Source organism: Typopeltis vanoorti, chromosome 15, assembly GCF_054136105.1.
Source record: "Typopeltis vanoorti isolate ZY-2024b chromosome 15, IOZ_Tvanoo_1.0, whole genome shotgun sequence".
NCBI classification, from domain to species: Eukaryota; Metazoa; Arthropoda; class Arachnida; order Uropygi; family Thelyphonidae; genus Typopeltis; species Typopeltis vanoorti.
Window position 1 is genome coordinate 106,319,520 of NC_143563.1, and position 16,663 is coordinate 106,336,182.

General features: G+C 34.8%; 1 protein-coding gene across 5 annotated transcripts in view; it reads right to left on the reverse strand.

Annotated features, from left to right (window-relative positions):
- The window catches only part of Aatf (Apoptosis antagonizing transcription factor), a 236,731-nt gene that overhangs the window by 13,177 nt on the left and 206,891 nt on the right, over nt 1-16,663 (reverse strand). For all 5 annotated transcript variants that reach the window (XM_090405096.1, XM_090405095.1, XM_090405093.1 and 2 more), the window contains one exon: nt 6,870-6,941. In XM_090405096.1, the coding sequence (XP_090261222.1) occupies nt 6,870-6,941 (72 nt within the window). The remainder of the gene's footprint in view (nt 1-6,869; nt 6,942-16,663) is intronic.

Below are 16,663 nucleotides of genomic sequence, written 5' to 3' on the forward strand. Positions count from 1 at the left end.
CCCATTTTTCTCTATCACGTCAGGTTTTTCCTCTATGGCATTTTCTTTTTGCTAATTTGTAAGTTTTTGATAGTTTTAAGGAGGCAGTACTATTTAGAGGATCAAAAAAATCGATTTTTTAATATTTTCTGAAAGTATGTACTTTTAAAAATCTGTTCCTAACTTTTTATCAAGAAATTTGAAAAATTCCCGAAGATATAGTCTATTATTCAAACGGTGCACAGATCAGAATCAGAGCGCTCACCGCTCTCGCTTGTTAGTAAACAAATAAATGCGTAAGAACCTGCAACGGCACGTACTGGTGCTTTGAATGCGAAAGAGAGGCCGATAACCGACCTATTTAGGTCGGTTATCGGCCATACATTTAGGTGATGAAAAGTAGGCAATGACAACTGCCTAAAACAAATGAATGCTATATGCGTCATAGCGGACAAAGAATGATTGAAATCAGTCAATCGTTAATTGATCGTGAAAGTATGATGAACGCTTATAACGTTTCAATAAAGTCTCTGTTTTTTTTTTTTTGTCTTGTTAATTGCATGTTAGTCGGCAGTGAAGAAAACACATCATGTCTACTACTCAAAATTGTGTCAATAGTGTAGATTCCTTCTGCAACATTTGTGGCAGCTTTACTGTTTCCTGTCAAAGGACAAATATCACTGATTTCGTTAAGAAAGTGTACTTTGCATACTTTGATGTAAAAATTGCAGATCAGGACAAGTCATGGGCTCCAAATAAAGTGTGATGTAAAAATTGCAGATCAGGACAAGTCATGGGCTCCAAATAAAGTGTGTAAGTCATGTGTAGAAAATTTATGACAGTGGACCAAGGGAAAATGCCAAAAATTAGCTTTTGGCATTTCAATGATTTGGTGTGAACTGAAAAATCACGTAGATGATTGCTATTTTTGTTTAGTTCAGACTTCTGGTTATAATAAGAAGAATAAGAAAAAAATTGTGTATCCAAATCTCCACTCAGCAATTCAGCCAGTTGCTCATTCCAATGAAATAGCCGTGCCAATTTATAAAGGACTTCCTTTACTTGAGAACGAGCACGATCGGGATATGCCAGATGTTCTTGAGGCGCAAGACCCGGTTGATTTAGACAATGAAAATTTAATTTCTAGTTCTAGACTGCAACGTTTTACTCAAGCGGAATTGAATGACTTAGTAAGAGATTTGGGCCTATCAAAGGAATCATCGGAATTGTTAGCTTCAAGATTAAATGGAAAAAACTTACTGGAGCAAGATACGAAGATAACTTTTTATTGTAGCAGGGAAAGTAATCTTGTACAATATTTTAAACATGAGTGTGGGTTTGTTTACTGTAACAATGTGTCAGGCTTACTAACTGAAATGAGTGTTGTACAATATCATCCAAATGAGTGGCGTTTATTTATCAACAGTTCAAGCAGAAGTTCAAGTGTGTCTTACTACACAATGGGAATGTATATGGCTCAATTCCTATTGGTTATTCAGTCCACTTAAAGGAAACATATGAGGACATTAAAAAGGTTCTGAAGTTATTAAAATATACAGACCATAACTGGATCATCTGTGTGGATCTTAAAATGGTGAACTTTTTACTTGGCTTTCAAAGAGGATATACAAAGTTTCCGTGTTTTCTATGTTTCTGGGATAGTCGAGCTAGAAACCAACACTGGAGTCAGAAACATTGGCCTCTTAGAATATCCTTAAGTGTCGGAGAACAGAATGTTATAAATCAACCTTTAATCGACAGAGAAAAAATAATTTTTCCACCTCGACACATCAAACTAGGTCTTATGGAGCAGTATGTTAACGCTTTAGATTTACAAGGTGACTGTTTCCAATACATATGTGAAAAATTTCCACGACTTAGTTATGAAAAAATTAAAGCCGGTGTATTTGATGGACTGCAAATTAGAACTTTAATGAGAGACCCAAATTTCATCAACTCTATGAACGAAATTGAGAAAGAGGCCTGGACTTCATTTATGATGGTTGCGAATAATTTTCTTGGAAACAAAAAAGCGTGCAATTACAAAGATCTAGTGGAAACAATGCTTGAAAATTTCCAGCGCCTAGGTTGCAACATGCATAAAGCTTCATTTCCTATACTTGATATAAAATCTTGATAGATTTCCCGAGAATTTAGGTGCTGTAAGCGATGAACAAAGTGAAAGATTTCATCAAGACTTAAAAACTATGGAAGATGGGATTCTCACATGATGGCCAACTACTGTTGGAGTATTCAAAGGGATTGCCAAAACAGAACACACAGCAGAAATTGCTACAAACAAAAATTTATTCCCTGAAACTCATGTGTAAGTAAAATTGTTATTTTTTTTATAAATATTCTTGTAATTTTTAATGAATATTGTTAAGTAGTTATGTATCTAATTATCGGCCTCTCTCACATTCAAACGCCAGTACATGCCGTTGCAGGTTCTTACGCATTTATTCGTTTACTAACAAGCGAGAGCGGTGAGCACTCCGATTCTGATCTGCACACCGCTTTGAATAATAGGCTATATCTTTGGGAATTTTTCGAATTTCTTGATAAAAAGTTCGGAACAGATTTTTAAAAGTACATACTTTCAGAAAATAATATTAAAAAATCGATTTTTTTGATCCTCTAAATAGTACTGCCTCCTTAAAACTATCAAAAACTTACAAATTAGCAAAAAGAAAATGCCATAGAGGAAAAACCTGACGTGATAGAAAAAAATGGGTTTCATATTTGAAATCAGCGCACCCAAATTAGTAAAAAACAAGTCTCATAAAATTCAGCAAAAATTGTGTTGGACAGTGTAATCAAAGAAATATAAGAAGGAAGTAACAGTTGGGTTATTGCTTAGCAAAAACATCTGAATGTTTTATGTGGTTCCCACCCAAGAAATGTTATTCAGTAAACCTATAGTATGTTTGCACATTTAAAGTCTAGCATGAAGCAGGGTTGTGTAATGTCTAGTTTATTGTTTAACATAGTCAATGATTGGATTATGAGAAAAGTTAATTGTGTAAGAAGAATTAAATGGAATCTTATCACAGTTAAAAGATCTAGATTGTGCAATTACATATTTTTAAATGCAATGATATACAAGTAAAATCAGAAGACTTGTAAAAAAATAATAATAAATAAATAAAGCTGAAATGGTTAAAATAAATGACTAAAACAAAAGTTCTTAAATCGAACAGCAAATGCCTCAAAGAAACTTCTACTTCTTCTGCAGTAGAAGTAGTTAAGAATTTTACATACTTGGGAGCAAATGTAGATACTGAAGGTGGAGCTGAGAGGGATATATTGCAAAAATTGACAAAAGTTAATACCGTTTTCAGAAAATTAAATAAATGAAAATCATCCAAATATAATAAAACCAAAATCAAGATATTCAATACCAACATTAAGGCTATATTATTATATGGATGAGAAACATGGAAAGTGATCAAAAACAGGAAGCCAAATTAAATGTTTGCAAACAAAATGTCTGCTTAAATTTTAAAAATATTTTGGTCCCAATGTATAACAAATGATCATTTACACAAGCTGATTGAGCAAAAAGTATCTTTGATGAAAAAAAAAAAAAAAAAAAAAAAAAAAAAAAAAAAAAAAAAAGAATGCAGACAGAAATGGATTGGACACGTACCGAGAACGGACAGTAGATATTCCTAGAGTGGCTTTGACATGGATCCCAGAAGGAAAAAGGAAAAGGCCTAAATAAACTTGGCAGAGAATAACAGAAGCTAACCTGCTAAACTAATGGCTGAAGACAGAAGTATCTGAAAGAAATGGATCTCAGCCTTATGTGCCATGGGGCATGAAGATGAATAAATAAGTAAAATACTAATGATTTTTTTTTTTTTTTAAATATTAGCCCCACACATGAACAGTCCCAAGACTTATGACAACAGTGCCATGTGTGGGTAAGTGGTTAGATGGAAAAAGGAATTTGTCAATGTGTTTTTTGAAAACTTGAAAGTTGTAGTCAAAAAAGACTGTTTTCCAAACTGCAGGGGTGTAGGAAACGAAGGCAGAGGATGAGAAGTTGGTTCAATGAGTTTGGAGTTGAACTGTAAATGGGTGTTGACTGGCAGCTGCTTGTGTTCATATATAAATACCAGAAAGTGAATAGAATGGCACCTGTTCAGAGGAGCAATGCCCATAAAAATAGCCTATAGAAGAGACATAATGCAACAACAAAACATCTATGGGAAAGTGACTGAAGAGAGGTGGTGAGAGAGAGGTTGGTTTGTTTGGTCATCAATTAAGCAAACTGCTAGCTTCTGTATACAATCAAGCATTTTGAGGAAAGTTTTAGGTGCACCATCCCAAATATGGGAACAGTATTCTAAGGTTGGGTGGATTTCAGCTTTATATTTGAGCTTTACTCCTGACACTTTATAAAGTGTCAGGAGAAGTACTGTTTAGAACAAAAGGATACCAATTTTTTTTTAGGCTGAAGAAGCTATGGACATGATATGTTCAAGCCAGGATAGACTAAATTCGAGAATTAACCCAAGGACAGAAAACCGGTCCTGGTTGGCCAGAGGAATGTTGTTAAAGGTTTGAAATTCAACAGGTTATCCTTAACCCACTTGAGGATAGAAAGGAAATCAGTGTTTAAGAGATTGGTTAAAGATCTTGAAGCACAAATTACCTGAGCATTACAAGGTTTTGAAAATGAAAAAGAAGAATGAAGAGCATTGTAGTCAGAAAAGCTATGAATAGGACTGGACATCAGGGAGAGTAGATCATTAATGTGTAGGAGGAAGAGTGTAGGTGAGTACTGAGCCCTGAGGTACACCAGCATTAATTGAGAAATATGATGAAAAGAAACCATCTGCCATAACCCACAGTGAATGGCCAGAGAGGATGCTGGTAATCCATTCACAAAAGGATGGAATTGATCAAATGCTCTGGAAATCTCAAGAGCAACCACTTGAGTTTCTGTGAACTTCTCCATGGCTTGTGCCCAAAGGTGGGCAAGTTAGCAAGGTCTGCTGTGGAACAAGAATTGCAGAATCCATATTCATGTTCATTAAGTAACCAGTGGATCTCCAAGCAGTAAAGCAATTGGCTACTGACAACCTCCTTTTCCATTATTTTTTTAGTATTGAGGTCAGAGTAATAGGGCAATAGTTTGAAGACTGACTTTTAACTTCCTTTTTGGGCACAGGATGGACAAAAGCTTGATTCCAGGCTGTGGGATAGATGCAAGACGAGTATGAGAACTTGAAGAGATGACAAGTGTGAGTTCTGGGGCACAAGTTTTTAGTACAAAGTGATATTTCAGAGGAGGCATACTGTGGACAGTTTGTGGAACAGTAGGAGGAGTTCTGCCTTGGTTGTCTATGTGAGAGATAGAGCAAAAATTGATGCCAAGGGGTCTACCTTTCTTTTGGAAGATGTTGTCATTGTGCCATCAGGATATGAGAGAGGTGGAAACATGGAAGGTCAGAAATTGCATCCCAACATCCTTGGCAAGCGACCAGAAGGCCTGAGTTTAATGCATTTGGTGCTTACAAAGTCTGCTTTAGATTTGCTAATGATTTTTTTTTTTTTTTTTTTGCACTTGTTACGAGCTGTAATGTAAGTTGAATGACAAGGTTAGAGTTTTTGAATGGTGCTATTGGGTATATGTTGAATTTGTAGTTTGGACAAAGATCAAGGATTTTGAGTGGAGTGGGGAATAAAACCACTCATCCCAGTGAGAATAATTTCTGTTATTTGATAGGAGCAGATGCTAGGATCAGAAGAAATAATCAGACCATGGAAATGTTGTGTCCCAAAGGTCATTCCACTTGGCACTGTTATAGTGCCATAAGATATGAGGCTGTTAATGACTGGGAGAAGGCCGATCTGTAACAAAGAAGACATGAACATGGTTATGCGAAGAGAGAATCTAACCATCAATGGTGTATTTGGAGGAAGAGCTAGTTAAGAAAAGGCCCAAGGTGTTGGAAGAATAAAGAAAATTATCTGGAATTCTGTTGAGTTGCTTGGACAATTTTTCATTAAATTATTGCTGATAGCAAACAGTTCAGTTTCTTTAGCAGCTTAGTCTGTGAAGTTGGAGAAGGAAAGACAGCTGGAATTGTGAAAGTTGAAATCGGCCTGGAAAATTATCTCACTATTGTAATTCAATTGTATTAAAAATGGTAAGAAATTATATTCTTGATTTATCTTTTATCCAAGTGTAAACAAACCAAGTTTGTGTGTGAAGTATTTTTACAACAAAGGCAATTAATGTGAAGTCATTAGCCTTTATATACAAGTAGCTTAGCTGTGAAAATACTTCATGTGCAAACTTGGTTTGTTTCCACTTGGATAAAGGATAAATCAAGAATATAATTTCTTGCCATCTTTAATTTAATTTATAACCAAGTGAAAAAAACTTTCTACAACTAGTTCAATTATATGTGATTGCCTATCAGAAATAGGTAATCAAAGATGTCAGCGAAGTCACTGGAGTTTGGAGAATGACAGAGGTAGCAAATGAAAACAATAGAGTGAGGCATGGAATCAGACCTGGCAAAAGCACAGGTTCTGCCCTTCTTGTGAAAGGCACCATGGAAAACTGAGATAAGAAGCTGAAGAGAGGGTGCCAATTGTGGTTTAGTGATAAATAATATATTGGGTTTGGATGACTGTTGGTAGTGGTGCACATCACTGATCTTAGAATTAAGAACTCTGATATTAGTGAAGTCAATGTGGAAGATTTTTGATTGTGAGGTTTTTCTTTAGACTCATAAAAAATATCTAAGGATTATAATGCTGATTAACTTGCCATAAACAAATTATGATAATTCAATTTCTCTTAAAAAAGTATTTTATATTTATTACATATGTCTCTGGCTACAGTTAACAAGTTTAAAATAAATACATACTTTGCACCATCAGACATAGTACTGCTATCAATGGGAGCCATAAAGTTAACTAGCTTGGAATGTACATTAAATCTAGAAATAAATATGGAAATTAACATTTTTTTTTAAAGTATGCTATATGATGAAATATTTAAATATATTAGATAATACAGAATTGATTATCATATGAAATAACATATACAATATAGTTACACTGTCAGTTAAAAATGTGAATCTAGCCTTTTGTTCTAATGCAAAATAACAATAAAAAAGTTTATAACAATAAGTGGAGTTATATATAACAACAATTGTCAACTTATGCAAAATTCCAGTTATATATATAACTGAAGTTAACTGTAATCCTTCAGAAATGCATTTCATTATATTTTGTCATATTGAACCATATTTCATCAAACCAAAATTAAAGGTGAAATGTTGATTAACAGATTTTGAAAATCCATTTCAAGAGATGAGAGTGCCTAACTATCTAGCAAGCAGATATTTGCAATAACAAAGTACGTATAACAAGCTTTATTATTGCTCTGAATATTTTCCTACCTATTATAGTATCACTGTGATGTTTGTAAACAAGCCAATATTTCCATAATCCTCACTCTTTATCCTAGCAGGTTTTTTTGTCATATTTTTAAAAAGAATGTAAACCACTTAAGTAAATGGGCTGATATAAATGACTTTTGGTCCCACTGTGTTATACTGAATACAAATATTTATATCATTTATAATTCTCAACACAGTCACATACTTCATAAAAGAAGGAAAACTTAGAATCCAGCATAAAATTTGAAGTTATTACTGATTTAGCTATTTTAGAATGTACAAAAACATATGCGCGCACACACAAACAAACAAAAAAAAACAGTATATATATATAAAATTTAAAAGTATTTAATTTTCATTTTTGCATTGTTTAAAAAATTGTTAGCATTTTTATATCTAAGCAGGGTTTCTGAATTATTTAACCCTAGGCCTACACAACAGTACTAATACAAAAATATCAGCTAACAGCCTTTTGTGAGTAGATTCACATAAAATTAGGTAAGAATATGAGAATTTTACACATTTTGTAATGTCAACAGACACTAAGAAAGAGGCTGCTAAACCTACAGCAAATAAATACTGTGTGGGCAGAGATTAAACAAAAAAGTAATCTGTTAACATTTATTTTGAAGAGGTAGAGGTTTGTAGTCTTTTGAGCCTTCCACAGAATAGAACAGATAAAAGATGAATGCAAGGATTAGGTTTGGTGAGTGCAAAACGGTTAAGTAGCTGTTGATTGTGTTGCTAAAAGTTTATCAGAAATGAAAGATATGGTGGATGCTAGTTCTGTTGAACAATACCCATAAAAATATCTGTAAGAAGAGAGACAATACAAAACTGACCATCTGTGAGTATAGGAAGCATGAGGGAAGACGTGTGACTAGTGCATCCAGGAAAGGGAGTGAGTTCTGATTTTCAATTTCAATAGTAAATTGTATGCAATCATGTTTGTTCAGGTGGCTAAGGAATGTGTTTAAAGTTTGGTGACCATGTGGCCAGATAATGAAAACATTGTCAACATATCTAAGCCAAACTGTAGGCTTTAGAATAAAGATATCAAGAGCACGTTGCACAAAAGCTTCCATATAAAAGTTAGCAATTGGGGGAATAGAGGTGAACCCATGGCTGTTTTATATTGTCTCTTTTCTTACAGATATTTTTCTGGGTATTGGTCAACAGAACTAGCATTCGTCATATCTTCCATTTCTGATAAACTTTCAGTAACACAATTAACAGCTACTTCAACAGTTTTTGTAGGTAAAATTTATTTTGCCACATGAAGTAACCAGAACGTAGTACGTGGAAAGGAAGGGTTGCCTCAACAGAGTTCAAGATTGCATCATCAACATAACAAACATCAATGAAAAAGAAATGGAACTAGTAGAAGTAACTGGGTAAGTACCAGATCAACATTACAGGTGTTACCAAAACAAACAAACAAACAAAAAGGTGACATTCTTCGAAGCAACAAAAGAAGTGGTAGCTATAGTATTCAATACTAAATACAAGGATAAACGTCTTGAATAGCAGGCAATATCAAGTAAAGTTGATGAGAGAAAATATTAGAATGAGAAATTAGAAAATGAGACTTATTCATGCCTATGTTCCATAGAAAAAAAGAAATGGAGGAAAAATAAATAGTGAAATTTTTGAGTCATTAGAGAAAGCAACTGACAGAGAAAAACAGATAAGTTGATCCATGATGGATATCTAAACAACAGAGCAGAAACCGATTACAAGATGTATACAATCCCTGGCAAAAAATATCCAGTCAATGACTGTAACACTAACTTTTTATGTTAGTGTTACAGTCATTAGTCATTAGGATTTATTTTTTCTCAATACATAAATTTTGTTATGTTCAAATTAAACTTAACTGTTCAATATGAAAAGATGTTTGAATGTTCAAAGAAATAAAATTTATTACAAAAAATATTTTATAGTTACTTTTAACCAGAAATTAGGTGAATGGAAATCAAACACTGAAGAAAAAAAGTTTGAGATCATTCTTTGATTGGGAAATATATATATCCAATCACCGAACTCAGTATTTTATTATTCCTTCTTTAGCCTGAATGACGGCTTTCATCCTTCATGGTGGACTCAATAAGCTCTTGACAGTCGGACTGCAAAATTTCACTCCAGCTTTCTGTGATTGCTTAACATAATTTGATGACATTTGTGGGACTTTTGGTGTTGATTTTTCACTTTTAAATATTCCAAACATTTTCGAATGTTTGGAATATTTAAAAGTGCTATTTGAAGGCATAGTTCTAATTGATGTGTTTCCACTGCTTTGCAGATAGTTCTTCATTCATACTGCTGAAGTGACAAGATGCACTGTCATCTTGAAAAATAAAGTCATTGGAATCCTGGAACCATTCTTCAATACTAGGAACCAAAAATATGCTCTAAAATTTCTTTGTTGACTGTACATAACATAATTTTCCAGCACCTTGTGATGTCATGCAACCCCAAACAGTAAATAAGGGTGAAAATTTAGCCTTGGTATTAATGCAGTCATTGAGGAACTTTTCACTAACTCTTCTCCATATAGGTTCTAAGGCAAATTCAAGATTTGTCAATAAAAATGACTTCTTTTTTTTTCCAGTCATCAAATTCCCAATTTACATGAATTTTACACCATTGAAAATGCACTTTTTTATGTTGCTTTTTCAAAAAAGGTTTCATTCTAGCTTTGAAAAAGTGAAATCCTTGACCATTCAGCCGATTTCATACTGTGGGGTAACTTACCTTCACTCTATATTATGACCATGCATTAAATAGTTTGAACTGGCTGAACTTACATTGCAAGTTCAGCCAGTTTGTTGTCCTGGCTGTGTGAGGTGGCATATGGACATCCAATTCAAGGCATGTTTTTTGCACTATTAGTTAAACAATGTTTTTTTCCAAATGTTGCATACAGTACTTGAAGCACATTTTAGTAATCTAGCTACTTGTTTTTGAGACACTGTCTTTCAGATATTCAATCATCTGTTTTTTTTTTTAATTGCTTGAAAGTTCTTTTGCAGGAGCCATCCTTTAACACTGTAATAGAATTCAAATTTTGCAACCACAATTCTACTCCTTTTGCAGATTTGCATATAGGGATATGATACATGTTTGTTTCCTCAGCGATTGCTTACTTTTTCCCAACTGTCAGATTAACCAGATACTTTTTATTCTAACACAAATAATTTATTTTCTTTAAATTAACATTTAAATCTGAATCATACATAACATTTTCTTTTCTTTTTATACTTTAAAGTGAACCATTTCATTTCTTGCATGCTAAACTTTCCAAAAAATATATGGTGTATGTTGCAGCCATCTTAGTGATAACGTTGATCGGATACTTTTTGCCAGGCATTATAGAATTGCTTTGGAAATTTGGAGAAAATAATAAAGCTAATAATGATGGTAAGTGTACCCACTGGATTTCAGTTCAAAACATGGCTAGTCATTAATAACACCACGTTCCAAAATACAAATTCATGTGGAGAGAAGAGAACAATAAATTTACTAAGTTATTTGTTGATAGCAATATCTTTACCCTGGTTCAAGGCAAGTTCAAGGTATCTTCACCTGGTTAGAGGATGTGAAATAGAATGGGATTTAATTTTGAGCACAATAAAACTAAATATCATATTGAAAAAAAAAGTGTGTAAGAGGGTTTTAAAAAGAATCAAAGTTGAACAGTTTCCAGAGGAGAACATTAAAAAATTGACATTTTTTAATTGGTATCTGTCTGCTCAACTTCTTAATCTATAATGTATATAAGCCTCCTCTACTTGACTGGCCAAACCTTGCAATTCCTCAGCCAGCCCATCCTGGCATCATCCTTTGGAATTAACTCACACAATATATTATGGAGATGTAATAATAATGACAATCTCCACCTCCTCTATGACAGCAAGCAATTTGGAACCTTCAAATCTGGAAAATGGGGATCAGAGACAACTCCTGACCTCTGCTTTACCACCACTGACACAGAAGGAACTCTCCTCACCTCAATCTACCAAGTACTGCCTTCTTTTTCCCACAGCCAACACAAACCATACCTAACTACTATAGGATTTATAATCCCCAGAATAAACAGCTTCCCAATACACAATGGAATCTCAGGAAAGAACACTGGCCAAAATTCGCTAAATTCATTGAAAACATCAACATAATTCCACCTACAGTTGATAGCTATGAAAGGTTCACTCCTCATAGCATCTGGCAAAAGACATTCTCAGATGATTCAGAAAGACCTCACACCATGCTAGTCAGCTGATAGTAGTATTATTCTGGCAGAAAATCTAAGCAGCAGAACCATCTAGATCGCGTTTCTTAAACTTTTCCCATGACGGAATGCTTCACAAATCCTGAATTTTAAAGGAACACCTAGGTTAAGAGTCAAGTATAATCAGTCTTGTATTCAATGTAAAGCTAAGCGCACACTATCACTGCAGCAGGCTGTATCGCATCACAAAAATGCGATAGCACACACACACTACAAAAGCACTAGGCTAAAGTGCATTGCACTGACCTTGCTTGTGACTGCACGTTTCCTAGAATAGATACCTCTGTTCTTTACTCAAGCTCGGAAGTGTCGCTAACCCTGGGTGGCTGTCAGCCAGCAGCTGAGTCAAGGCCAGCACGAATTGGCCTTAATAGCACAATCCACATGCAAAGTGAGGAGTGCTTGATTTTAAAATATGTTAGAACTTGTCGCAGCATTTAAAACCATTCAAGGCTCATATTAATTTTGATAATTTTTCACAGAACACTTATTCACTTTCCACGGAACACTGGTGTTCTGTGGAACATAGTTTGGGAAACGCTGATCTAGACATTACTTCTGCCCTCTTAAGGTTCTTAGATAATGGTAGAAGAACCATCAAGATGTTCTATCGAATGGGAGGCAGAATTACTAAAGGAAACGTACATCTAACAACTGTATTGCAAAAATCTTAGCACAAAAAGTTAAACTCAAAATTCCCACAGATATCAAAACTGGGAAACAACATCTTTATGAAAAAAAAACTTTTCTCATCATGTCCATCTACAGCAAACTCCAATCCAGTAACTCCAGATGAAATTGATGCACCTCTCTAACTAAAACAGATAAACTTCTGGCACATTAGGCCAAGGCAAATAAGATTTTCTTACTCACCTTGGCCTAAGAACAAAATCGTGGCTAATTTCTTCTCTTCAATAATAAATGACTCTCAAAACTATGACATGAATCAAAGTCTTGCCAAAACTCATGAAGTCAACTGACGATACTAACAACTATGCACTGCTCTATGCTCCTTACAAACTTTTTTAAGGCTCAACCTTTATAGATTTATCCAAAAATAGAATCCATCTTACCTAATGAAAACACTGGGTTTAGACCTGGCAGAAGCCGCTGCAACCAGGTACTGGTCCTCAGCAACCCACACAGGAGCTGGACATCAAAAAGATTTAAAAACAGGTACTGACTTCAAAGACCTAACATCAGCTTATGAACAGAACGGAAGAAAGGCTTGCATTATAAAACATCCAAAATAATAAACTGCCAAAAAACTCAAACTACTAGAATAAATGTTCTCTGATAGGAAAATATTGATTCATCTAAATTCACAAACAAACAGAACATTTATCCCAGGACAGACTGCCACAACAATCTGCCCTTACCCAAGCTCTATTCAACCTGTACACAAGCAACATCCCTCCAACAGCCAGTTGAAAGTTTATGTTTATCTACACTGATGACATAGCAACTGCCACCCAAGCCAATACCTTTCAAACCTTGAGGAAACACTGAACAAAGTTCTGAGTTCACTGCAAAACTACTTTGGAATCTAGGGACTATCCATAACCCCAGAAAAACTGTTGTTCAGCCTTCAACTTGAATAACCAAGCTCATAGAAAACTGAAAATAAACTTCTGCAACAGGACTCTATTCCCTGAAACCTTGGTGTCACACTTAATTGCATCTTCACATACTGCTATTTGGAAATAAACTTAAAAAAGTTAAAAGATATGTCAGGAACATCATAAACAAGCCAAAAGGCACAACTTGGGGTTATAATTCAGCAGCCCTGTTCTGAACAGCCCCAGCTCTGGTCTTCCCAGTGGCAGAGTATTGCTTGAGTTTGGAGTTATCACTACATGACTCTTATATATGAACAACTCAACATAATAATGAGAACCATCTCTGGCACCTTAAGGTCTATTCTTCTTTCCTACATTACTCCTCCATGCTTCAGAAGAGAACCTATCATCAGAGAAATAAATAAAATTAACCTTCCCATCTATCAAGATATCTCTCCACCATACTGCCTTACCTCCCATTTGGCTTGTGGAAATACCAGATGATGGCCCACAGCACTGGCGAGAAGACCCAAGAATGAATTCAAACAATTATCTAATCACAGATCCAACTGCCAAACCTTCAGGATTCAGTTTATCTCAACACTTCTGGCACCTGCTAAACAGATTTAAGACCAGACCAGGCTGCTGTGGCCAATTACTACATCTGTGGGATATTTCACAGTCACTCTTTTGCATGAATGGCGCTGTGCAGACTATGCATTGTGTCAATGATGACTGCTCCCCTACACACATTCCTTCCCTGGAGGCTTTAGGAAACTTGCACTTACTCCCACAGTCATCAACTGGTTAAATAAACTGTCAATTCTGCATATAGTTTTGCTCATTGATTTTTACCCATATGCAAAATAACAAACATATGGCTGTTTTAAAATTAAAATACAGTGGTGCCTTGGTTAACTCAGATAACGACGTACTTGGTTAACGACAAGTGGCTGTAAGAAAAAATCTCTTGGTTAACGACACAGGCTTTGGTTAATTACTCTCGATTATGTGAACCTCTATCCAATCTAAAAAGCCGGAATTTTCCAATCACACTCAGGCACGCGCGGGAGACATTGTCGAATAGAGAACAGCCACGCAGCATAGCTGTGAAAGCTCAGATATGTGACCCATCATAGCCAGCTGTTTACGTTTTCCCTTTATTATTTCTTTTCTTTTCTTGTAGCGTACTACTTTATTTTAAAATTTGTGGTTATAAATGCGTATTATGATGAAAATGAGTATTTAAGCATTTTTATTTTATGTGTTGGTTCATATAGACAATAAATCGGCGGGTTCGTGTCACTGTTCGTTCGCCATCAAAAGGCAAAATCAAATCTCACTGTATAATAATCATTGTATCTAATCAGTGTATGTTATGGTAAGTGCTGTATCTGACATCGTCACCTTACAAGCAAAATGCACTAAGTCAAAAATTGCAGGTTTCGAATTTAGCTGTAAACTTTTATTTCAAAAAGTTTTTTTTTTTTTTTTTTTGAACTTTTATTTTCAGGTGACGATATGTTCTTTGTATCCCTTGTCTTAGTGTTGTACAATTTGTAATAATACCGTGTAACAAAATGGGTCCCAAAAAGAAAGCTAGTGAGGTGAAAAAAAAACAGAAAAATTTTCTCTATTGAACAGAAGAAAGAAATAATACAAAACATCATTAAAGTGTGAAAGTTATGCAGCTAGTTCGAATAATATATGAAACCAGTCATTCTACAATAACAACCATTTGGGCTAAGAAAGAACTTATGATAGCTAAGGTTGCTAAGGGAACTTCAAGGTTGAATGTCAGAGGGCTTCTTTTTGAAGCAAATGGAAAATCTATTACTAATTTGGATCAAAGAAGGAGAAATGGCAGGCGATACTACATCTCAAAAATGCAATCTGTCAGAAAGCTAAACAGATTTATCAAGATTTGAAAAAGAAGACTTCGGGATCAAGTTCTGAGGTAGATGATGATTTTAAAGGTAGCAGAGGTTGGTTTGACAACTTTAAAAAAAGAACAGGAATTCATAGTGTGGTCAGACAAGGAGAGGCAGCTCGTGCTGACAAAGCAGCAGCAGATAAATTTGTCAATAGCTTTACAAGAATTATAGAAGAAGGAGAATACCTACCTCAACAAATCTTCAATTGTGATGAGACTGGGTTATTTTGGAAGATAATGCCAAACAGGACATTTATCACAAAAGAAGAAAAAACACTTCCTGGCCATAAACCAATGAATGACAGGTTAACATTGCTTTTAGCAGCAAATGCAAGTGAAGACTGCAAGGTAAAACAATGTTAACCTACCACTCAGAGAACCGAGCATTCAAAAAGTTCAATGTCTCTAAATTCAATCTCGGTATTTTGTGGAAGTCTAACAGTAACGCCTGGGTCACAAGTATAGAATTTAGAGACTGGATTCGTGAAGTGTTTGGATTAACTGTCAAAGCCTATTTTGAGCAAAACAATCTGCCTCTAAAAGCCATTTTAACCTTGGATAACGCGCCTGGCTATCCAACGGGCATACAAGAAGAGCTACCAGAGGAATTAGATTTTATCAAGGCGATTTTTCTTCCTCCCAAGACTACATCTCTGATTCAACCTATGGATCAGCTGATAATTGCAAATTTTAAAAAACTTTACACAAGGGCACTTTTTACCAGGTAATTGTAAAGGCTAATTGGAGGAAACTGTGTCCTTCCTTTGGTAACAAAGAAACTTCAGATGAATGACACAAATTGGTAAAGGATATTGTGGCAATTGCTCATGATCTTAACTTGGAAGTAGAGGAAGAAGATGTTGAAGAATTATTGGAGATGCATGAGAGAACTGACTACTGACGAGCTAAAAGAACTTTTCAAGCAGCAATGTGAAGAAAAGGAAATGGAAATTTCATCTGAAGATGAGGATGGAAAGAGAGAAAGAACAAATTACGACTGCTGAAATCAAAAATGTTTTGGCAAAGTGGGAGGAAGTTCAAAATGTTGCTATGAAATGGAATCTAAATCTGAGGTTATCAGAACTGCAGATCTATTTAATGAAAAGTCCATGCAGTTTTTGAGAAACATTTTAAAAAAAGAAGCAGAAGCAAACAACCCTAGACATGTTTTTTACAGGTCCATTTTTCAAAAAACTCCGAAGTGAGCCCAATTGTTCATCTGGTGAAGATTGATAATTCAAAACTGTTTTCATGAACAATTCATTTTATTAATGAATTGTTCATGAAAATACATGAAAAAAAAAATTCATTTTTTTGTAGCAAATACAGTGTACTGTATAATAAATATATGATATTTACCATATTTTTATGACATTTTAAATGAGTTTTATCTGCATTTTTAATATGTACTATGGTTGTGGGGAAGAGCCAGAAGAAATTAATCTATTTTCAATTAAATCTTATGGGGAATCGCGCC